The 22,361-nt window shown below is 47.5% G+C and overlaps 4 protein-coding genes across 57 annotated transcripts in view; 2 read left to right on the top strand and 2 right to left on the bottom strand.

Annotated features, from left to right (window-relative positions):
• Nucleotides 1-1,163: 1,163 nt before the first annotated feature.
• NDUFS3 (NADH:ubiquinone oxidoreductase core subunit S3) lies at nucleotides 1,164-5,991 on the bottom strand. The gene is made up of 7 exons (XM_059069618.2): nucleotides 5,828-5,991; nucleotides 5,654-5,719; nucleotides 4,415-4,512; nucleotides 3,923-4,072; nucleotides 2,921-3,046; nucleotides 2,669-2,788; nucleotides 1,164-1,412 (listed from the first exon to the last, which is right to left on the bottom strand). Exons 1-7 carry the CDS (start codon nucleotides 5,907-5,909, stop codon nucleotides 1,245-1,247), a joined length of 810 nt encoding a protein of 269 aa, XP_058925601.1. The 5' UTR covers nucleotides 5,910-5,991; the 3' UTR covers nucleotides 1,164-1,244.
• KBTBD4 (kelch repeat and BTB domain containing 4) lies at nucleotides 5,986-11,153 on the top strand. 4 transcript variants are annotated; one of them, XM_059069582.2, is made up of 4 exons: nucleotides 5,986-6,186; nucleotides 7,005-7,625; nucleotides 8,997-9,103; nucleotides 9,557-11,153. In XM_059069582.2, exons 2-4 carry the CDS (start codon nucleotides 7,037-7,039, stop codon nucleotides 10,415-10,417), a joined length of 1,557 nt encoding a protein of 518 aa, XP_058925565.1. In that variant the 5' UTR covers nucleotides 5,986-6,186; nucleotides 7,005-7,036; the 3' UTR covers nucleotides 10,418-11,153. The 4 variants fall into 4 exon arrangements, with proteins under 4 accessions (XP_058925565.1, XP_058925563.2, XP_066893331.1 ...); XM_059069580.2 differs by having other exon boundaries at nucleotides 6,004-6,082; nucleotides 9,557-11,151; XM_067037230.1 differs by having other exon boundaries at nucleotides 6,008-6,082; nucleotides 7,009-7,625.
• A 362-nt stretch (nucleotides 11,154-11,515) lies between these two features.
• Nucleotides 11,516-16,008, bottom strand: PTPMT1 (protein tyrosine phosphatase mitochondrial 1). 2 transcript variants are annotated; one of them, XM_059069617.2, is made up of 4 exons: nucleotides 15,463-16,008; nucleotides 15,294-15,374; nucleotides 13,145-13,336; nucleotides 11,516-11,845 (listed from the first exon to the last, which is right to left on the bottom strand). In XM_059069617.2, exons 1-4 carry the CDS (start codon nucleotides 15,634-15,636, stop codon nucleotides 11,687-11,689), a joined length of 606 nt encoding a protein of 201 aa, XP_058925600.2. In that variant the 5' UTR covers nucleotides 15,637-16,008; the 3' UTR covers nucleotides 11,516-11,686. The 2 variants fall into 2 exon arrangements, with proteins under 2 accessions (XP_058925600.2, XP_066893333.1); XM_067037232.1 differs by lacking the exon at nucleotides 13,145-13,336 and having other exon boundaries at nucleotides 15,463-15,983.
• A 5,227-nt stretch (nucleotides 16,009-21,235) lies between these two features.
• The window catches only part of CELF1 (CUGBP Elav-like family member 1), a 74,682-nt gene continuing 73,556 nt past the window's right edge, over nucleotides 21,236-22,361 (top strand). For 33 of the 50 annotated variants that reach the window (XM_067037221.1, XM_067037209.1, XM_067037217.1 and 30 more), the window contains exon 1: nucleotides 21,335-21,498. The gene's annotated coding sequence lies outside the window, so the exon portion shown is untranslated. Of the gene's footprint in view, nucleotides 21,499-22,361 lie in introns of all 50 variants that reach the window. The other 17 variants (XM_067037215.1, XM_067037220.1, XM_067037213.1 and 14 more) reach the window with 7 other exon arrangements.

The raw sequence follows: 22,361 nt of genomic DNA, 5'->3' as shown, positions 1-22,361 counted from the left end.
GTGGCACAGTGGTTAAGAATCCGCCTGCCAATGCAGGGGACATAGGTTTGAGCCCTGGTCTGGGAAGATCCCACACGCCGCAGAGCAGATAAGCCCATGCACCACAACTACTGAGCCCACGTGCCACAACTACCGAAGCCCGCACGCCTAGAGCCCGTGCTCCGCAACAAGAAAAGCCACTGCAATAAGCCCTCGTGCCTCAACTAGAGAAGGCCCGCGCGCAGCAACGAAGACCCAACACAGCCAAAAAAAAAATTTTTTTTTAATTTAAAAAAAAAAAAAAAAGGTAGGCAAGAGCCCAGGCAGTTACACTACTATCTGTCGTCACCCCCAAAACATTCTGCAGCTGAGTCCAGCCCGACACCCAGTCCAGCCCAGCCCAGTCCGGCCCAGCCTCCAGGGAGCCCCTCTGTAGCCAAGAGCAACAGCTGCAAAGCCTGGTCTTCCAACTGCCCAGTGTGCTGGCTGAGCAGCCCACCGACAAGCAGAGAAACACTTCGACCTCAGGCACACAGCCAGGGGCTGAACAGACAGCACACTGGCTGGGTGAAGAGTACTGCTTCCTGGCAGACAGATCTGCAGCTCCTGATTGTCTTTTGCCCCAGACTGGGACCCCCCTTGCTTGCTTACAGCACTCTCAGTTCAGGCCAGAGTGCAGGAAGATTCCCTTAGCCCAAGCACGATGGGCTGTCAGGTTGCAGGGAGCAGGACACAGGGTTCAAAATAAGCTGAAGCTCTTCTTGGCTCTGACTGTTGGCCCATGGAACCCTGTGATTGTTTGGATACAGTGAGGATGAGGGTGGGTGGAGGTTGCCCTATTTCCACCCAGGCCCCTGGATCCATCGGCTGCCACCAGACAGTATGCTGTGACAAGGGGCTTTCTCCAGCAGTTGTTGAGACCCCTCCAATTCTCAGGAGAGGCTCTGCCACACCCATCCTGAGCCCCGTGGATTGTGAGAACTTTCCATTTCAGCTCCAGAATCTCTCTCTCAGAAGTGTATCCAGGCCTGCAGGTCACCATGTCTGCAACTGCACTATTTAGTCCCATTAAAATAGACTTCCCGGTTTGGAAGAGTCTAAGGGAGTTGGCAAAACCCCTGCCTGCACCTCCCCGCTGTCCTGAGTCAAAGCCGCACTTCTACTCATGAAAAGCACACAGGAAGTGGTGAATCTAAGGATTTTATTTACAGGGACACTCAATGATAGATATGGCGCTTTGTAGGATACACATGCCTTCCCTGAAACTACTTGGTTTCGGGGTTCTTGTCTCCAGCTTCAAGCCTGAGACTCTCGGGGGGCTGGCGATAGGCAGGGAAAGTCTCCCAGGGGCTGTTCAGGTCAAACCTGCGGAACTCTTGGGCCAACTCCACCGGCTCGGCCACCACCCGCTTCACCTCATCGTCATAGCGTAACTGCAGAAGAAAAAGGCAGGCTTGAGTGCTGAGGAAGACCTTGCTACAGCCACTGGAGGCCCACTTTCCCAAAAGCCTTCCTCAGCCCATTTACTTCTCTGTCCTTGACTCCTGCCCCAGCCTCTCTAAGTCTCCATGCTCATGTGTTACGCATCAGATCACAACCCAAACACAGTGTAAAATGGCCTCTGTCTCATGCCCTGCTATCACCCAGGCAGGCCCCCCTGCTCACCATCCCCACATCGTGAGGTCTGAGCTCCTTTTCCACCAGAACTGACTTTGCTCAGCCAGCCACACACTCTTTTTTTTTCTTTTTGGCTGCACTGCGCGGCTTGCAGGATCTTAGTTCCCCGACCAGGGATTGAACGCGGGCCCATGGCAGTAAAAGCGTGGAGTCCTAACCACTGGACCGCCAGGGAATTCCCTCAACACACTCTTATAAATTGACGGTAAGCATTTACCCACGATGAGGGAGCAAGTCAGTGGCTGGAAACAATAAACCTAAGCTGGCAAGCACTCCAGTTCAGGCCCTGTGGCCTTGGCATTATCACTGCCAAGATGCAAGGCAATAAATGTGGCTTTTCTTGTTAATGGAAGATCAGTTGGATAAGGTGAGGACAGCTGGGTGCTGGGAATGGGACCGTGCTAAACGCTAAGAGAACAGGAGCATTGGGGTATGAAGTGATGGGCTGGATTGCCACTACCCCAACATTTCTAAAAAGTTACTTTGCTACAAAGTCACATGTGCGTGCATATAATAAACCATCTTCCTGCTAATAACCTGCAACATGTTGCAGTGGTAAAGTAAAGCACTGAAATTCTTTATAAGGCTCTTATAGGCAATTGTTACTGATCTTGCCTCTGGCCATTCTCAAGGGCTGAACATTTAGTGTCTTGCCTTCTCAGAGACCCAGGGCAGGGTAAAAAGATACTCCACTTTCAGATCTTGGTGACAAACTGTGTTCTCAAGTCTGCCTTGGTCATTAAAATGACCATTAAAATAATGGCTAACATCAACGGAACATTTACAATACTCCCCTTTTAAACATACATCAATTAGCTTTCTGCAAATCTACTATTGTTAAGTACTATTATTGTTCCTATTTTGCAGATGAGAAAACTGTGTCAGAGTAGAGCTAGGATGGAATCCAGTACTGATGCTCTTCGGCCACCACAATCCAATGGCCCTAATTCCTGCCCAGGATCCCTACCAGGTCCTCCCTGCCCAGACTGCTGCCCAGTTCCAAGGCTCCTACCTCGACATAGCCAGACAGGGGGAAATCTTTCCGGAAAGGATGTCCCTCAAAACCATAGTCTGTTAGGATCCTTCTTAGGTCAGGGTGGTTAGCAAAGAAGACTCCAAACATGTCCCAAATCTAGAAAAAAGAGGCACTCAGGCAACCAGCCATCACAGCCAACACAGGGTGAGGGGCTGCACTGTATCCAGTAATTTCAATCAGTTCTGCAACTCTGGCCCAGAGGTGGGTCCACCACGTCCAGTAACTCACCTCCCTCTCATACCAGTTGGCTGCCTTGTACACAGACACAGAAGACTCAATGGGTGTCAGCTCATCCGAATACGTCTTCACACGGATCCGGGAGTTGAAACGCAGAGAGAGCAAGTTGTAAACAATCTAGGGAGAATGGAGGGAGCTGGAGGACCAAGAGGACCACAGGCTGAAGGGTCTGGGACAGAAGTCCCTGAGTGGGAGCATAATAATGAGGATACAGGGTGGGTTAAAGTTCCACCCTGTGAACCTGCCTTCTGTCCCGAAGTTCAAAACCTCAAGATGCTCTTATACTTGCAACTACTTCCAAAGGCCTAAGCCACACTATAGCTCAGCCTGTCAGCATGCTTGTCTTTGCTCATGCTACTGGATGCCTTCCGACCTGCCCTCCCTCACTGGGCTAATTCCTGGTCTCCTAGTTATCCATTAAGATTCAGCACACTTTCTCTCTTCCTTCATAAAAGCCTCCTAGACAGGGCTAAGTGCCTCTCCTGTGTTCTTATAACATCCCATGAATTGTGTTATTACAGTAAACTGTTTTATGTGTCCTTCTTCCTCACTAGAGTGTGGGGGACTCCTGGAGGGCAGGTATTGGGTGTTATTTCTCTCTCAATCCCAGGATCTGGCAAAAAGTACATGACCATACTAACAATAACAATAGCTATATGTATTGAGAACTTATTGTGTGTTAGCAGTCTACCTGTACTATCTCATTTAATCCTCACAACCACCCTATGTTTTTGTACTTATTTTGCACACAGGAAAACTAAAGCCAGAAAAATCAAACAAAATGTTTGAAGCCACACAGCCTACTAATGGCAAAGCTACAATTCAAACTCAAGGTCTGCCTGATTCCGAGGCCCTGGTTTAACTGCTGTGCTGTATTGTTTGACCTGAACAGAAACTAAGGAGGCTATGGTTCCCAAAGGTATCTATCACCCTAAAACTGTTCTTGTCCCCTTTCCCTCCTTTACTTTCCAACCCTCAAATCTCCTGACTGACCTCAAAGCGGTTCTGCCGGGTGGGGATATCCACCGCTGTCAAGTCAGCCAAGGATTTGAATTGTGCATTGGTGTGATCCCTGAGGAAAGTCAGCACTGGGATGACTCCATCAGGATGGATACAGATCTCTAACTCATTGAAGCAGGACACCTGCAGACATGGAACAGGAGAGGAGAAGGAACAAAGCTACAGAGGGAGCGGCTAACTTCAGCTGGAGTCTCCTGGTTTAAGGCAGAGAAAAAAGACCAAGTTGGGATGGAGAAGTCTGTGGTTTGATTCCAGGCTGCCCACTCCCACATGCCCTGAGAACACAGTTCTTTCTTTCACTGTTTTTTGGGGGTTTTTTTGGCCGTGCCACGTGGCATGTGGGATGTGGGATCTTAGTTCCCCAACCAGGGATCAAAAGTGCAGAGTCCCAACCACTGGACCAACAGGGAAGTCTCAACATGGTTCTTTCTTGACCCAAACCCAAACAACAGTAGTGAATATTACCTGAACTTGTTGGACATACTTGGGCAGGATTTCAGCCACATACTCTCCAAAAGCTGAGAGCTGCTTGTGGGCCACATCATTCTGTGGTCTGACAGTGGCTGGAAGGAGAAGGCATATTTAAGAAAGGAAAGTAGAAGGCAGCAGCCAACCCTGCATTCAGTCTCTTGAGCTTGTAAGGAGTGCTGTTTCCCAGTCAGGACACCCTGCAGAACCTTGAGAAAGGTGAAGTGGAAGCTTCTTCTTCCATGGAACAGGAAGTGATGAAAACATAGGGAAAATGCCACCTACACAGTCCACAAAGACTCACCTTATTACTGCAGCTGGGGTGTTTGACTCTTCTCAAAACTACTCCATGGTTCTTCCTTCACAATGCCTGCATTTCTGCTAAAGCAGCACATGTCTCAGCTCTCTTACCACACTAGAAGCTCTCTAAGCGTGAGAACCAGAACTTTTGCTTCTCTTTATCTCCTTAGCATCTGGCTCATAGCAGGTTCTCCAGCTAAGAACTTCAGGGCTGAAGAGCCATCACAGATTATGTGGTTGAAACCTTTTTTTTCTTTTTGACATAGATGAGGAAACAGGCCCAGAAAGGGGGAAATGTCAGGTTTCCTGACTCCCACTTGGCTTCTGTTGACTGTAACTTCTCTCCGTACACTCATTCGTACTACACTAAATCACTGAGCAACCACACATCATAGGCTGCAGAGTAACTGTTAAGTTTTCTCTGCCTTTGGCAGCAGGCAGGCCTACTTTGTCACTTTCTAGTGCTGTGATCCTGGGCAAGTTACTTCTCTAGACTATTTCCTGATCTACAGTAGAAGAACATAATACTATCTACCTTATAAGATTGCTGTGAAGACTATAATCATTCATTAATCGCTTAGCAAGGTGCCTGGCACACAATAAGCATTCAAGTAACGTGGACTACTATTGTAACAAGACTCAGAGACCCAAAGTTTGTTTCCTGCATTTAAAGAGCAGACAGTTTAATCAGAGAAAAAGGGAATCATGGAAATGGACAAGGGGCAACAGGACCACAACAGAGAGGCCTAAGGGCACAGAGAGGGCCCGATTCTGCTTGCAGAGTGAGGACCGTTGGAGTCAGCTCTCTAAGGACAAACAGAGACTTGACAGGAAACGCAGAGGAGAGCAGCCCAGGACAAGGGCAAACATCTGACAAAGGGAATGAACGGGGCCCCGCCTGTAGTCCCGAGAAGGGCCGGACCCGCACATACTCACGGCGCGTGTCTGCCGCAGCGCTTTCCCTCCTCACCGGCAGCAACAGCACCAAGGGTCTCCAGGCCACTGCATGGGAAGATAGACACGGAAGCGCAGGGTGAGGCCTGAGGAACTCCGTGCGCTGGGCGTGTAGCCGTTCCTGCCCCGGACCGCAGCCGGCTGTCCGCTGCTCACCTCTAGCCAGCGCAGCGGACCCCACGAGCCCCAGCCAACACCCCCGAGCCGCTGCTGCTGCTGCCCCTGCCGCCACCGCCATGTTCCCCGGATGCACTCCAGGTAGCCTAGGGCAGACCTATAGGACACGGAGCCCCAAGGGCACGGACCGGAAGCGGAAGTGTGCAACAGATCTTCTTCCGGGCGGACGCGGGGTGGGAAGCAGCGGTTCCTGGTTCTGGGTTCCGGGCTTCGGAATGAAAGGAGGGAAGGCAGGTGAGAAAGCGAAGCCACCAGGAGGGAAAACCGTGAGGTGAACGTGCCCTAGCTTGGTGTGACAGAGGCTGGAGAGAAGGCAAGGATCCTAAGGAACCAGACTGGTGAGAGAAGAAGGGGCGAGAGGTCTGGGTTCCACATTCCACACCCCTCCCCCCCTCCCTGAGCTTAAGCTTTTGATGAGGGCCGGCGGGCAAGGTTAGGAGGAGGGGGAGTGAAGAACGGTTTCCCTAGCGACCGTTTCCCAGGCGACTCCAGGTGGAGCGGGAACACTGCGCTTAGCGATGAGCTTCCTCGGGCCCCGTGCTAGGGACGGCTGGGCTCTGTCTCGAGTTCTGGGAGGAAGCCATGGGGAGTCATTAGGACGAGCGGGGAAGTGCCGGGGAGAGGCTCAGAAAAGAGCAAATGTGGATGTGAGAGATGTTCCAGGACAAACCTCAGATTGCAAGGTCTGGATTCCCTGCGCGAGGAAGGAGGGGCCTGGCCACAAGGACATGGGGATCTTTTTGTCAGGTTCTGCTGCCCCGAGCCTCACAAGTTTTATGCTAATAGTTATTTGGTTAGTAAGGCTTTTCCCCAGGCTTTTAAAATCATAGGCTTCCTCCAATCCCTCGCTTTCATGTGTTGACCTAAATACCAGTCCTTTTGTTACGTAAAGGAAAGGAGTATTCCGTGTTTTCTCAAGGAAACACCCAGAGTACGAAATTTTTATTTCATTAGTAATGTGATGTCACTGCAAGAGAATGAGTCCAGCTTTGGTTGAAGGAGAACATCAGAGATGTCATTAACAGGGCCAGGACTAAGGCTAATCTGGGCCGACTGTGCCCTCACTTTTCCCTTCTCCCTCCCTGCATTGGACAATTGGATTCGTAGACTGTGGCTATGGATTACTTAAATTATTCAGGGTGGTGGTGTTTTGCAGACAGCTGGCAGAGAGAGAAGTTGGCTACAACCATGGAATCACCAGAGGAGCCTGGAGCATCCATGGATGAGAACTATTTTGTGAACTACACTTTCAAAGATAGGTCACACTCAGGCCGTGTGGCTCAAGGCATCATGAAACTGTGTTTGGAGGAAGAGCTCTTTGCTGATGTCACCATTTCAGTGGAAGGCCGGGAGTTTCAGCTCCACCGATTGGTCCTCTCAGCTCAGAGTTGCTTCTTCCGGTCCATGTTCACTTCCAACCTGAAGGAGGCCCACAACCGGGTAATTGTGCTGCAGGATGTCAGCGAGTCTGTTTTCCAGCTCCTGGTTGATTACATTTACCATGGGACTGTGAAACTTCGAGCTGAGGAGCTGCAGGAAATCTATGAGGTGTCAGACATGTATCAGCTGACATCTCTCTTTGAGGAGTGTTCTCGGTTTTTGGCCCGCACAGTGCAGGTGGGCAACTGCCTTCAGGTGATGTGGCTGGCAGATCGACACAGTGATCCTGAGCTCTACACTGCTGCCAAGCACTGTGCCAAGGCCCACCTGGCCCAGCTGCAGAGCACAGAGGAATTTCTCCACTTGCCCCACCATCTACTCACTGATATCATCTCTGGTAAGTTGAGAGAGGGGGAGCATCATACCCAGCTACACCGGTATGATGTTCAGAGAATGTTCTAGTACCCTCAGGCTTCCTGGTGTTAGTTTACATTATTACTCTTGATAAGAATTTAGATACCTCCTGAGAGAGAGTGAGTTGAGATTTAGTAGCTGATATCAGAGACAGTCCCTTCGAGAAGAAGGGGCTAGGAAAACAAAGCAATATTTCACAGTATATACAAATATTGGATTAAAAAGAAAAATAAAAGCAGCACTTAGCCACAAAAGGTAGTGAGGAGCCTCATCTGCATTTATATTCTAATCCTTCTTGTGTATAACTGGTCTCATCCATTCTGTACTTTGCATGTATTTGTGGGACTAGTTACGTAAGTAAATTGACAGTCAAGATACGTAAATAAGAAGCTTCTCAAGTGACTTGCCAACTTTTACGTAACAATCCTGACTCTGCAAGTGAGGTATAACCATACTTAAAGTGTGAGTTTTGTAGCCTAGTAGATTGCTTCCATGGCAAGTAGGAGAATATCAAATCATCCATTTTGATTAAAAGAAACAAGGCAGGGACTTCCCTGGTGGCGCAGCGGTTGAGAGTCTGCCTGCCGATGCAGGGGACGTGGGTTCGTGCCCGGTTCCGGGAAGATCCCACATGCTGCGGAGCGGCTGGGCCCGTGAGCCATGGCCGCTGAGCCTGCGTGTCCGGAGCCTGTGCTCCGCAATGCGAGAGGCCGCAACAGTGAGAGGCCCATGTACCGCCAAAAAAAAGGAAAAAAAAAAAGAATCCGCCTGCCAATGCAGGGGACACGGGTTCAAGCCCTGGTCCGGGAAGATCCTACATGCCGCAGAGCAACTAAGGCCATGCGCCACAACTACTGAGCGTACACTCTAGAGCCTGCGAGCCACAACTACTGAGCCCGCGTGCCACAACTACAAAAGAGAAGCCACTGCAATGAGAAGCCTGCACACTGCAACAAAGAGTAGCCCCTGCTCGCTGCAGCTAGAGAAAGCCTGCATTGCGCGAAGACCCAATGCAGCCAAAAATAAATAAATTTATTTAAAAAAAAAAAAAAAAGAAAAAGAAACAAGGCAATTTGGGGGAATTCCCTGGCAGTCCAGTGGTTAGGACTCCATGCTTCCACTGTAGGTGGCATGGGTTCGATCCCTGGTCGGGGAACTAAAATCTCGCATGCCACATGATGCTGCCAAAAAAAAGGAAACAAAGGCAATTTTATGTTAATTTCTCATACACATACGTGTACATACATGGTGGTAGTCTAACAAAGAGGTTCACGTTTTTAAAGCCACTTGTTCTAAATTTCCCTTTTGGATTGTCAGATTGCCACTGACCATACCTTTCCTCTGGTTTTTACAGATGGAGTTCCATGTTCCCAGAACCCAACAGAGGCAATAGAAGCCTGGATCAATTTTAATAAAGAAGAAAGAGAGGCTTTTTCAGAGTCACTCAGGACTAGCTTGAAGGTAAGGCAGATATCTTTAGGGTTGGGACACCATGATATCTATGCATTCCAGCCATTTATTGGCCTGGCCTCTTTGATGCTGGTAAATAAGTCTCTGGCTTGAAACTGATAAGAGCTGGGGAGGAGGATGTGTGTGTGTGTGTGAGACCAGAAGCCACGAGCCTCTGGGCTCCAAAGCTCCTTGAGAGAACTACTCTCATCATTACATAAATAATCCAAAGTACCAGCTCATGATAGTTATAAAAAAGTCTGGAATGAGTGTAACAGGTTTTCTGTCCCAGCATAAGATGCCTGAAAGTGATTAGAGGAGAGTCAGGATGACACACAGTAACTAGAGCAGAGTAGGTTAGAGCAAGGTACAAGTGTTTGGTCTAGGACCTTAAGGATATGTGTCTCAAGTGAGCCTTAGCCTGGAACGGATAGATACCATTTATACCTTTAATTTCACCAATAGGAAATTGGGGAGAATGTACACATTTACCTGATCGGGAAAGAGTCATCTCGTACCCACTCGTTGGCTGTGTCCTTACATTGTGCAGAAGACGACTCCATCAGTGTAAGTGGCCAAAACAGCTTGTGCCACCAGATCACTGCAGCCTGCAAGCATGGCGGAGACTTGTACGTGGTGGGAGGGTCCATCCCACGGCGCATGTGGAAGTGCAACAATGCCACCGTGGACTGGGAATGGTGTGCGCCTTTGCCGCGTGACCGACTCCAGCACACCCTGGTGTCTGTGCCCGGAAAAGATGCCATATACTCACTGGGTGGCAAGACACTGCAGGATACCCTCTCCAATGCAGTGATCTATTATCGGGTAGGTGATAACGTCTGGACTGAGACAACCCAGTTAGAGGTGGCTGTGTCGGGGGCCGCTGGTGCCAACCTCAACGGGATCATCTACTTACTAGGAGGGGAGGAGAATGACCTGGACTTCTTTACCAAACCGTCCCGACTCATCCAGTGCTTTGACACGGAGACAGACAAGTGTCACGTGAAACCCTACGTGCTGCCCTTCGCTGGCCGCATGCACGCAGCTGTGCATAAGGATCTGGTGTTCATCGTGGCTGAAGGGGACTCCCTGGTGTGCTACAATCCCCTGCTAGACAGCTTTACCCGGCTTTGCCTTCCTGAGGCCTGGAGCTCTGCCCCATCCCTCTGGAAGATCGCCAGCTGTAATGGGAGCATCTATGTTTTTCGGGACCGATATAAAAAGGGGGATGCCAACACCTACAAGCTGGATCCCGCCACTTCGGCTGTCACCGTCACTAGAGGCGTCAAGGTGCTGCTTACCAATCTGCAGTTTGTGTTGGCCTGAGGCTGTGAGGGGAAGAGCAGCTGACTTTTGCCCTCCCTTTCTCCAGCACCTACCCATCCAAACTCAAAGTCCCGGAGGCCCCCATTCAGGTACTATGTTATTTTTTGGCACGTGTTAGAAAGGCAGTGCCTCAACCCTTGAACTCATAAGGGTGTTCCATTTGGGGCTTTTTAGACCGCTGCTTCTCAGCTGGCTGCTTGAACTGAGAGTAGGCCAGCCTGCTCGCCATCCCCTTGTAATCCTGTGCCTCCCTACAGAGCACATAGAGGAAGCCTCTTCTCCGCCCTTAGGCACAGCCTCCCCTCTTTACCTGATCAGTGTTAAATAGAAGCACCCCTGATCCCGGGACAGAAAGAAAGATGCCCAGTCTTCCTTTCTTTCCATAGCCTGTTAAGTGGCTAATTGGTCATTTTTCCACGAAGAATTAGGTGTTAGAATTCTCCTTCAGGCTTAGGTTGGGAGAATGGACTAAGCTTAAGGTGTCCTTCACCAGAAAGAGTCTACCCTAGAATTCAGGACGTTCGTCTATTGTTTTTCATCTATCTGTCAAGAAATGTATACTTTGGTTTTATTTTTGGCTTATTCCAAGGAGTAAGCCGGAAAGAAGTAGAGAGGATTATTTCTGATTAATCGCAGAAACTTTTTTCAAACTCAAATATATAAGGTCTCTTTTAAAAGTTCTAAGCTAAGCCAAGAGCTAGAAACTGTTCATACAAATAAAAGTTTTTGAAGGGATATGTGTGTCTGTTTTGAATTCTGAAGGGGTGACTTCCTAAGGGAAACCAATTACATACCCACACATTTCTAAGTCAGTCACAATACTGACTGAATCCCATACTTCCTTGTCTGCATACAGGATGAGTGCTCCAAGGGTGAGGAGAGCCCCACAGGGCCAGTGAATTCGGATTCTGACAGTGGCAAAGAGCCATAGCTGAGTATTTCTCTTCTCTTTTCCTAGTGTTAAACGTCTTTGAATTATGGGGGTAAATATCATTAGGCACAACATCAGGTGCAGGACAGATTTCTTTGACCTTTGGAAATAAACCCTTATCCCTGTGCCATATCCCTAGGCCCCACGAATAGAAGCCACACTAAATCTTCCTAGTCACACAACAGTGTTATTTCAAGAAAATGAAACAAGACACAGGGAGTGAAATTAACCATTACGTAGCACACTTCTATTATGTCAAGTTTGGGCTTAAGCCCCTTTGGTCCTCTTAAACATTTTCATTCTGTAGCAAGCCAGGGTTGTCCTGAGTTCCATGTACTTCATGTCTGTGATGTGTGACAAGTCTCATTCTTTGCTGCTCCTGCAGTGATCACCTTGTGGAACTCTTTGAGAACTTCCAGCTGGCCAGGTCTGATGTAGATGTGTGACCGGATCTTGGTGATGGCTATTACGGCCTCCTCTGGAGTCCAGTTGTACACCTAAAGTGCAGGGTTGGGAAATCGGAGAAAGAAAGGACCAGGTGTTAAGGTGTCCTTGGCCCAATAACAAGTGCTAAAGGGCTCAGAATTTCATTTTTTTAAAAATCCCACTTTGCGGGGAGTTAAAAGCCATGCCCCACAGATTGTAAGTGGGAGAGCACTTTAACCCCTTCAGTCAAAGTCCCACAATTCTATGCAATAGGCTGGGGGAGGCGAGGGTGGGGACACAAATCAATCTATCTAATTTTTATTCTGCCAAACCCTGGAAATAGAAGGTTGAACACGTGAAGCTGAGATCCTAAATTCAAGTGGGCCTAGGCCTACTAGATGTCCTCTCTGAGCTAGGCTGTTGGTTACAAGAGTTTCCTGGAAAGAGTACACAGTCGACGTTTTCATGCAACTTGTCACCATGTCTAGAAAAGAGTACTTTTAAAATTTAACTAGGAGGGCTATCTTTGTGTCCTCAGGATACTTACTGGTTTAGAACTCAACAGAACCAAGAAAGTATAGACTTTTAGCCTGCTGGTTCAGTTCTCACTTTGCCCAAAATATCTCCCAACACCCAGTTTCCAGCAAAACAGAGTCCTAATGACCAGAGCTTTAGTATTGTTAAATCATATATTCACCAGTCCACAGTAACACAAGGCCAGGCTGTTTATCTTTACATTTCCTTTTTCCTTAAACTATCTACATTACTTAGTAAATGCTCTGCAGGGGCCTCACAGGTAACAAAAATGAGCCGGGGGGTTGTAACAGGAAAAGATGGACTAGTGTACTGGCTTCTAAATGTTTTTAAAAGCATCCCACCTGCCAATCATAACAAATTGATAGGCAAAATTCTGTTGGAGCCACTGTTTCTAGAAATTAATGTCCAGAACTTTACTCTGAAATACTTAAAGAAACGTGAGTCCTGTAGAGCTGTAAGTGATCAGCACTAGTATCTACAGAACTGGATTTCCTGACATGTTTATAACAAGTGTTTCTAGCCTTTTGCTGGTATTAGCATCCTTTGCAACTCCATTTTTTGAGTGCTTGTTCTAGGTCAGTGCTTGACATACTTTCTCATTCAAGCTTCACAACACATTTAGTTTGATGAAATTGAGCAATGGAGAGGGGAAGCCACTTTTGCCTGAGGTCACACAGCTGGCCGGTGACAAAGCCAGAGGTCAGCCTGTCTGCAAAGTTCAGGTGCTTTCCACCTCCCAACAGCCTGAAATTGGGAACATGGCTCCTAGCAAGGTCTGCCAGTAGACTGGAGATCTGCTGTAAAGGGGACCAGTCCAGAAAGACCTTTTCTACCTGAATCAGATATGCTGCCACCATAGTGGCACTTCTGGAACGCCCAGCCTTACAATGCACGTAGACAGACTGGCCTAGCGACTGGTACTTGAGAGCAAACTGGACTCCTTTCTGGAGGTTAGCCAAGGTTGGGACTCCAGTCATGTCTATCGTGCTGAGCCGCAGCTGCTCGACTCCTACATTCTTCCACTCCTGGAACGAGGTCCACCAGCATAGAAAAGAAAATGAAAAAAGCCTGATGTGAATAGTAGGAAGATGGGCTCCCAAGAGGCAGCAAAACAACAAGGAAGCTTCACGGTTTACTACAATGTGAATATACTGCTTACTGTTTGCCTACAAAGAAACTTCTTTCAGAAATGTCTTTAAAATGGCTGACCTACACGGCTGTTCTTTCATCACACCACAGCAATGCTACTGAGTTAGGATTATGTCCAAGATTTAAAGTGTTCTTAAAGTACCATCAGTAGCTTTAGTACCAAAGCTAAAGTATTTGAATCTTTAGCTACAAAATTCGAGCTGTAAAAAATTCATCTACGAAAGCTGTGTAACTGTTTTTGCATGATCCAGCTGCAAGGCTGGGCTACTACGTTTTGCAAGAACTTTCTGTTTCTCTGTCCATAAGCCTCCTCTTTTTTACCACTTATTTTGAGAGGGTATGTGGTAGAAAATAGAGTTATTTTAAAATTAAAATAATGCAGCTACTTTTGTTAGTGCAATATTATCCCTTAGGAGGAAGAAAAGAATAAACAGGAGAAATAAGGCCTCTGGCAAACTGGGCAACTTTATTTTTTATTTTGCCTTAAGACTTCAGGTAGGCTCCAGCTACTCTTGATATTTATCACTTTAGCAAACCAGAAACTTATGACTCCGAATGAGGGTCAATATTTTATACAGCTCATGAAATTAATAAAAAAAACAGCAAAATCTGGCAGCATGGGGCTTATACATCAATTACATCAGAAACACCTAGGGAGCTTGCTAAATGTTCAGATTCCTGGGGCCCCACCCTAAAGTTCCTGAGTCAGAATCTCTGGGGGTTGTACCTAGGAATCTGCTAGTTTAACAAGACTGCCAGGTAATTCTTAGGCATATTAAAATGTGAAAACCACTGCCTTGGAGATTTCTTTTCTCTAGGCTAGTGGGATAAGATAGCTGCTCACAAATGTCAATTGCCTCACACCCAGAGACGAGCACTTTCTGTGGCTTGCTGCGCAGCACGGACCACATTAAGGAACATTCACCATTTTGGCTAATAACTCCTGAGGTCTTGTGGCAAAATACTGTGGGAAATCCAAGGCACTGTTAACCCATTCTTTAAAAATGTATGCCATCACTGATCAATATATTTTAAATGTGAGTCACAATTTTTTTAAGATTTCAAAAAAATCTACAGTTGAAATAACTGCATGTTCATTAGGCTCTATCAGTACAGTAAACAAGAAAGATAATTGTGCAGTGCTAATAGAAGTCAAACACTATAAAGATAGGGCAACATCTAATAACCATTATGAACAGTTCCACAAATAAGCATTCGCATCTAATGAAAATTATGTTTTAGGCCTGAACTTTATTTATGACAGTGCTTTGGAGTTCCACTATCATCTCTAACATATAAATAAAATTCCCTCAAATCAAAACCAAATGAACCCTATGCAGTTTTTGCAATGGGTTATTTTATGATCAATTTACCGGGGATTGGCCATAGCTTTTCTTTTTACAGTTTATAGGGCCTTCATCTTGAATATCTCACAGTGTCTGATCCATACTTAGTGCTTAGTAAGTGTCAAATGAATGAAAGCGAGCCACAGAAAAGTTGCCTTTCAGTTCTGGTTACTGATTTGAGTTACCGAAATTAAGAATACATTTGTGCACAAAGGAATAATCAAAGTCCGTCAACTCTACTTTTAAATGCCTTTCACATCAGTTTTTATTTCACAATTAATTTCTACCCCCAGCCGCAGCCATTTAAGCTTAGAGGACCAGATCCTCCTCCTGAGGAGGCAAAAAAGCCCGGGACGCCTGTCTCTGCGGCAAGGTCACCTACAGCACCCCCTCCCCCAACCTCCTCCGGCTCGCCAGGCCCTGGGTGGTGGGCAAGGCCGGCGGGGTGCCTCGGCCCCAGCTCTGCCCAGGGGCCCCGGCGCCTCACCTTTGGGGAGTTGCACAGGAACCTCGTCTCATACTCCTCGTTCATGGTGATCAGCCCTCGCACGTTCTCGTCCTGTACCAGCTGCCGAGGCAAAGAGGGGGCTCAGAAAGGGCCACCGAGGCCCGGGCGGCGCTCGCCTGGCTCCCAGCCCCGGCGCGGCCCGGCTCACCCGGCGAGTCATGTTCCGCAGCGGCAGCGCGCCCAGCAGCACCGTGTTGTCGATACGGTTGTACCAGTCGCGGTGCGCCGGGCCCGGCATCTTCCCGCGGAACAGTGTGTACAGCAGCGTCGGGTAGAAGAGCACCCGGGCCAGGCCGGCCTCCAGTAACGTGCCGGCCGCCATCCTGCCCTACCCGGCCCGGCGCGGCGACGACCTGCCCACTCCCGGGCTCGCGGGGGGCGGCCGCGAGGAGGGCCAGAAGAGCGACGAGGCCGCGGACTGCGAGTCGTCCGCGGCCTCCAACGAAGGCGACACGGCCGGCGCGGGCCTCCTGAGCGCCGAGACCTCGGGCCCGGCCCCCAGGAACACTTCGGGAGAGCCTGGGCGCCGTGGGACCAGCACCATGTCTCGGGAGGAGGGGCCGCCGGCCTCGGGGGAGGGACCAGGGCTTCCCGGGCGGGAAAGTGGGACCCCTGACAAGGGAGGGCGAGTCCTCGGTCCGAGGTTGTGAGTCTGCCGCGTGTGAAACTGTGACCGCTGCCCGTGCCATTGACCCTCCCCTCCCGAGGGAGGGGGCTGTGACTCCAGGGGAGGAGGTCTCTGACCCCTGCGTGTGAAACTGTGACCCCGACTGAGGGAGGCGGGGCTCTGGCCAATGGCCAGTGGGCCTGTGACACCTTCCCCAACTACTGGCCAAAGGGAGGTGACTGTTATCCCAGGTGAGGGTGTGACCCCCCACCAAAGGGGAGACATGACGAGGAGGCCCTCTGGTAGAGGGAGCCCTGAAGGGGAGAGTGGAAGGGACTTTGAGCTTTTAAGTAGAGAGGCTTGCTGGAGAGGCCCTCATGCTGGACAAACGGGGGACCTGGGTTCATCTGGCCCTTCCTTCCCAACCCATCCCCCATGTGTCTGAATTCACGGCTGCCTCCTCCTGCACAAACTGCAATCAGTATGTGTGTGTGTGTGTGTGTGTGTGTGTGTGTGTGTGTGTGTATAGTGAAATATATATATATAAATGTTATCTACACTATTTATGAAAATATATTAATATTAAACATATTATGATAAACTTAAATATAAAACCCACAACCTGCAAATAGGCGAGAGGAATAGTTGTAATGCTGATGATTTATATTTAAATAGTACTCTGAAACGTGCATCTTGTGCTTTTTAAAAAGGTTTATTATCTCCTTATAAAAGTAATACATATTCATAACAACTGGAAAATACAGGAAAGTAGCATAATCCTACCACCTCAGATACATTTGTTTTTTCTTCCAGTTTTCTTTTCCATGTGTCCCATTAAAATTTTTTTATAACAGCTTTATTGGGATATAATTCACATACCATACAATTCACACATTTACAGTTCAATGGTTTTTAGTATATTTGCAGAGTTGCGCAACCATCATCGCAATCAGTTTTAGAATATTTTCATATCCGCCAAAGAAACCCCATACCAATGAGTAGTCACTGTCCATTTCCCCTCAACCCACCAGGCCTGGGTACCCATTAATTTACTTTCTGTTTCTATAGATTTGCCTGTTTTGGACATTTCAAATAAATGGAATCATATAATATGTGTCCTTTGTGTCTGGCTTCTTTCACTTAGCTTAATGTTTACAAGATTCACCCGTGGTATAGCAATATCAGTACTGTATTTGTTTTTATTGCCAAGTAATATTTCATTGTATGGATATACCACATTTTGTTTCTCCGTTTATCAGTTGATAGGCATTTGGGTTGTTTCCATTTTTTGGTTATCTTGAATAATGCCCCTGTGAACATTCATATACAAGTTTCTGTGTGAACTTATGTTTTCATTTTTCTTGGATATCTATCTAAGAGTGGAATTTGGGGGCCATATGATAATGCTATGTGATTTATGTGTACCAGTTAAAAAAATCATTGGTGTCATGTTGATAGTTTTGTATCACGATTTTTTTTCCACTAAATGTGTCATAAGCACTCTCTTTTCTTTTTTTTTTTTTTCATATTTATTTATTTACTTGGCTGTGCCGGGTCTTTAGTTGTGGCATGCGGGATCTAGTTCCCTAACCAGGGATCGTACTGGGGCCCCCTGCATTGGGAGCATGGAGTCTTAACCACTAGACCACCAGGGAAGTCCCCATATGCATTTTCAATATTACTACATTGTATTTATCATTTATAATAAACCTAATTAGTATACCATAATGTGATCATTCTATTATTAGACACAGGATATTTACAAATTTTTGTTATAAAACATTTCTAGCATGAAATTTTTTTCTGTATTTTCTATATTTAGAACTACTATATTAGGATATGTTCCTAAAAGTGGAATTACTGTGTCAAAAGATAGTTTACAGTTTTTGCTTTATTTAAAGTATATAACCTGAAAAGTTCCCTCCTTACCCCCAAACCCACATTTCAGAAATACAGATTTTTTTTAAGAGTATTTTTTAAAATATAAGTTTATTTATTTATTTATTTTTGGCTGCTTTGGGTCTTTGTTGCTGCACTCCGGCTTTCTGTAGTTGCGGTGAGCGGGGGCTACTCTTCTCTTTCCGGTGTTTTCTCTTGTTGCGGAGCAGGGGCTCTAGGTGTGCGGGCTTCAGTAGTTGCGGCGTGCAGGCTCTAGAGCTCAGGCTCGGTAGTTGTGGTGCACGGGCTTAGTTGCTCCACAGCATGTGGGATTTTCCCGGACCCGGGCACAAACCCGTGTCCCCTGCATTGGCAGGCGGATTCTTAACCACTGCGCCACCAGGGAAGTCTGGAAACAGAAATTTAAACCACAGTAAAGTATCACTCCACTTCTACCAGAATGACTAAAATGAAAGGATTGATAATACCAAGTGATGATGAGGATGTACTGTTAATATTTTAATAAATATTCTTTCTGGGTTTTGTCTCTTTCAACGAACACATTCTCTAACAAAAATGGGATCGTTCTGTACCTGTTAATTTGTTACCTGCTTTATTCACTAAGCATGTGTCATGAACATTTGCCCACAATTAAATATTTTTCTGTATCATTATTTGAAAAAATATATAATATTCTAGGCTATGGCCATATCATATACTTTATCAAGTATATGATATACTTGATAAAGTATATACTTTTATATCAGATTTTATGCTATTCCAACAGTGTTATGATCCATAATACATCAGTACACCTCTGCTTTTTGTTGTTGTTGTTGTTGTTGCATGGTGTGGTGTGTGGGACCTTAGTTCCCCAATCAGGGTTGGAACCCATGCCCCTGCATTGGGAGCGTCCAAGTCTTAACCACTGGACCACCAGGGAAGTACTAGTACATCTCTGCTCTTATCCTGATTATTTTCTTAAGAAAAGCTCCTAGAAAGATATGTAAACTTTCAAATTCCTCCAGATGGACTATCTGAATTTTATTCCCACTAGCACTTGGAAAAGGCTTGCTTCCCTGAACCCTTGTTAACATTTTTAAAAACAAATCTTAATCAATTTGGAAGGCAAAAAATGAAGCAGGATGCTTTTCATACTCGTTTACATCGCACATCAGGCTTTTTTGTATTTGGACTGTTTAGTGTTTTGTCTATATTGGGAAGCCCTTTGAAGTTAGAAGAATCTGTGTTCTTCATGTAATTGTTCTTGCACCCGACTCTGGGGTAATGGACTCTGGCCTTCCTTGGTAACTAGATGCAAGAATGACACTAGCGCCCTGCAAGGAGTGGCCCTAAGTCAAGGGGCAGGTAAAATGGGGAAAGTTACTGGTCGCCCTTTGAGAAATACTTGTTGAGCTGGACATTGTGAAAAGCATTGGAGAGACGAGAGGATAACAAGACAGGTGTGGTCCCCGCTCTCATTTAGCTCATGGTAGGTTGCAGGAAGTTTCTGGATGCTAAACAATTCATTCTCTTTTTTCATACTCAGCACCAAGATATGTCTATTCATTAATTCAACAATATTTATTGATGAATTGGGGAGTTGGATGAAGGTAGTCAAAAGGTGCAAACTTATTGTTATAAGATAAATAAGTACTAGGGATGTAATGTACCACATGATGACCATAGTTAACATACTTTACGATATATTTGAAAGTTGTTAACAGAGTAGATCTTGACATTCTCATCACAAGGAAAAAAAGTATCTGTATGAGATAATGGAGGTTAATTAAACTTATTGTGGTAATCATTTCACAATATATGGAAATCAAATTTTAAAAAACCCCAGTATTTATTGAGCACCTACATGGCATTATTTTAGGCCCGGAGGATATAAAACAGACAAGATCTCTATCCCCATAGAGTTTACCTTCTGGTGTGGGAAGACCACAAATAAAATATGTAAAATATGAAGTACAAAATATACTATGTTAGATGGTGATAAGTGCTTTGGATAGAAACAAAGTGGCAAAGGGGGACTGGAAACACAGGTGTATGTGTGTGTAATTTTAAATAGGGTGGTCAGGGAAGGCCCAACTGAGAAGGTGACATTTAAGTCAAGACTTGAAGGAGGTGAGGAGGTTAACCACATGGATATCTGGATGTTTCTATGGCACAAAAAAGAACGGGACAGATTCTCTGCTTAAAAGGTTTCTACAATCTACAGCAGCTGGGAGACAAATATAAAATGAATTGTGATAATGTATGTGACAACATTCTATAAGCTATAATGGTCTATAAATGTAAGATGTTTTCAGTAAATTACACATAAAACTATTAACAAGATCATATATCAGTATTACAAATGTATATAAAATGATAAACTACACAGTGCAACTAAGGAATATGATAGTGTACAATTGAGGGGCTAATTGTTCAGATTTATATGGTACCAGAAACACTGTGGTTAGTTTTTTTTCCTCCCCCACGGGGGAAAGAGGTGCTTCCAACACATGGGAAAACCTTTGAGGCTTCTGCTTGGGAGTCCACTTATTTTTTTTGTGGTAAGGTTGTATAATCAGTGTTTGTGGGTAGAAGAATTATTTGCTCTGGGAAGCCAGATGTTACAGAGAAATCATTTGCAAACCCATGAGTTATTTGCATGTTTGGGGCCAAAAGGTCCCTGAACTAAGTTTTCTTTATCTATCTGCATTTTACTGTCCCACAAGGTGTAGAACTTATGGAATCAATGACCTTTTAAATGAAGGAACGAACAAATGAACTACTGTACTGTTTGCGTTCCACCTAGATCCTGGGATTCCTGGGTCACTCTGAAGGAGGTCTTCAGGGACCTAAGCTGGGTTATTGAATTTTTCTTTTTTTTTTTTTAGTCGGGGGAGAAGCAGGTTAGGGCTGGAACATCAGTCTCTTGACAGAACCCTTATGAGCTTCCGGGCGCTGCAAGGATTGCTGCAAGGATTTTTGCAAGGTTGTGAGTTCACACAGCTGATCATGCTGCTAGAAAGCATTCCCCTGACTCTGAAAGCTTGCAATACACTCACAGTCCCCATCTCAGCAGAGAAGGAAGGCCTGGATCCTGTTGCTTATCTGCTGGGGTAGAAAGGAGGGTGTGTCATGTGCCCAGCGCTGGCCAAGCACCATCCCATTCACTCATTCATTCATTCATCAAATATTTTATTATGCGCATATTCAGTGCCAAGCAGAGGTCCTTGCCCACTAGTTCATCCAGAACTCCTGTGGAGAGCCGAGAACTTCAGGGTCTCAGGCCGGGGGTCTTCCTCCAGCAGAGCTCCGAGACAAAGAGATGTGCCCTTGCCGCTCCTTGAGCTGAGGGTTCCGCCCGAGGCCCCGGGGGCTCCTGCGGAGCTGCTTCTCCACTCCCCAGCCCGAGGGGGCGCTCGACCCGCCCCTGAGCATTGCTCCGCTCGGATCGGCGCTGCCGGCCGCACCACGGTGGTACGTTCCCTCAAGCCGCCCTCCCCCTCCTCGTCGGCCCTCCCCGCCGGTGGTAGGTGCCGGAAGTGCCGCCATTTTGGGGTGTTCTGCTCGGGCGGCAGCGGCGGCGGCGGCGGGACGCGGAGGCTCCCCCGGGAATCGGCCTCAGCAGTGAGGAGGCGGCGGCGGCTGTGAAGGCGCAAGCAGCAGCTGAGGCAGCGGCGGGCTCAGGTGCAGCCGCTGGTGAGTGCGGGGGCCGCGGGATAACGGGCCGCGGGTGGGAGGGAGGGAACGAGGGAGGGAAAGGGGCAGGAGGGAGGCGCCGCGGGGCGGGTCCGGTCCGGGTGGCCGCTGGTTACAGGGCCCTCCGGGCGCGCCCGTTCCTGGTTCCCCGCGCTTCGGAGGCAGGTCAGCGATCTCCTGCCTTGTGTTGGGGTCCTCAGCTACCCGCGTCCCGCCGCGCCGGCCTGGCGCGTGCCCCCGCGCCCAGGGAGACCCGCCCTCCTCGTGGCCTTGCCGCTCTCTCCGCGCCCTTTGCCTTGATTCTCCGGGCTCTGAGGGCTCCGTTCCCTACCCACGGATAGCTCCGTCCTCCTTTTTCCGGCCGCCGTGCCAGACCCAGGCTGCCTGCCCCGGACACCCTTTCCCTGCTCCTGTCGCCCCACGTGTTCTTGGTGCTTACCCTTGGTGGGGGGTCTCCAGGATCCCCGCCTCTGGAGGGCTGCGCTTCTCCTGAGGAGCTTCGAGAGCCCCCCTTTCCTCGTCCCACATCCGCTAGGGCCTTGGCTCGCCCTCCCCCCCACGTCAGGTGCTCACCCGTTACGGCCTAGTAGTGGGGCTGGATTCTCGCACCCGGGAGTGCGGAGAGCACGGTGAGGAGCTTTCTTCGCTAAGGACCTGGTTTTGGATTTAAAGCCGCTGGTATCTTGGTTGTGGTCCTCGGAGCAGGATGTTGTTTTAATTCTCTAAGATGGTTGCACTGGCTCTAAACGGCTTCTCCTTGGTTTAGGCTCATCCCCGTAGTTGAGGGGAAGGTGGTGCGATTTTGGTCGGAGCCTGCTTTAGCAAAATGGAATCTTTTTTTTCTCGCCAGCAAAGTTAATGCT

The sequence above is a fragment of the Kogia breviceps genome, chromosome 7, assembly GCF_026419965.1.
Source record: "Kogia breviceps isolate mKogBre1 chromosome 7, mKogBre1 haplotype 1, whole genome shotgun sequence".
Classification (NCBI taxonomy): Eukaryota; Metazoa; Chordata; class Mammalia; order Artiodactyla; family Physeteridae; genus Kogia; species Kogia breviceps.
The sequence above is the reverse complement of the archived record's forward strand: the minus strand, read 5'-3'. Positions and strand labels throughout refer to the sequence as shown.

Excerpts from the sequence above, each read along its gene's own strand:
- NDUFS3 (XM_059069618.2), bottom strand. The coding sequence starts at position 5,909 with ATGGCGGTGGCGGCAGGGGCAGCAGCAGCAGCGGCTCGGGGGTGTTGG. Across the intron at positions 4,073-4,414 it reads AGTATGTCCAACAAGTTCAG|GTGTCCTGCTTCAATGAGTT; the intron begins GTAATATTCACT and ends CCATGTCTGCAG. Across the intron at positions 3,047-3,922 it reads CCCGGCAGAACCGCTTTGAG|ATTGTTTACAACTTGCTCTC; the intron begins GTCAGTCAGGAG and ends CATTCTCCCTAG.
- KBTBD4 (XM_059069580.2), top strand. Across the intron at positions 7,626-8,996 it reads ACTCACTGATATCATCTCTG|ATGGAGTTCCATGTTCCCAG; the intron begins GTAAGTTGAGAG and ends TGGTTTTTACAG. Across the intron at positions 9,104-9,556 it reads CACTCAGGACTAGCTTGAAG|GAAATTGGGGAGAATGTACA; the intron begins GTAAGGCAGATA and ends TTTCACCAATAG.
- PTPMT1 (XM_059069617.2), bottom strand. The coding sequence starts at position 15,636 with ATGGCGGCCGGCACGTTACTGGAGGCCGGCCTGGCCCGGGTGCTCTTC. Across the intron at positions 15,375-15,462 it reads TGCGGAACATGACTCGCCGG|CTGGTACAGGACGAGAACGT; the intron begins GTGAGCCGGGCC and ends TTGCCTCGGCAG. Across the intron at positions 11,846-13,144 it reads TGGCAGCATATCTGATTCAG|GTGTACAACTGGACTCCAGA; the intron begins GTAGAAAAGGTC and ends CCTGCACTTTAG.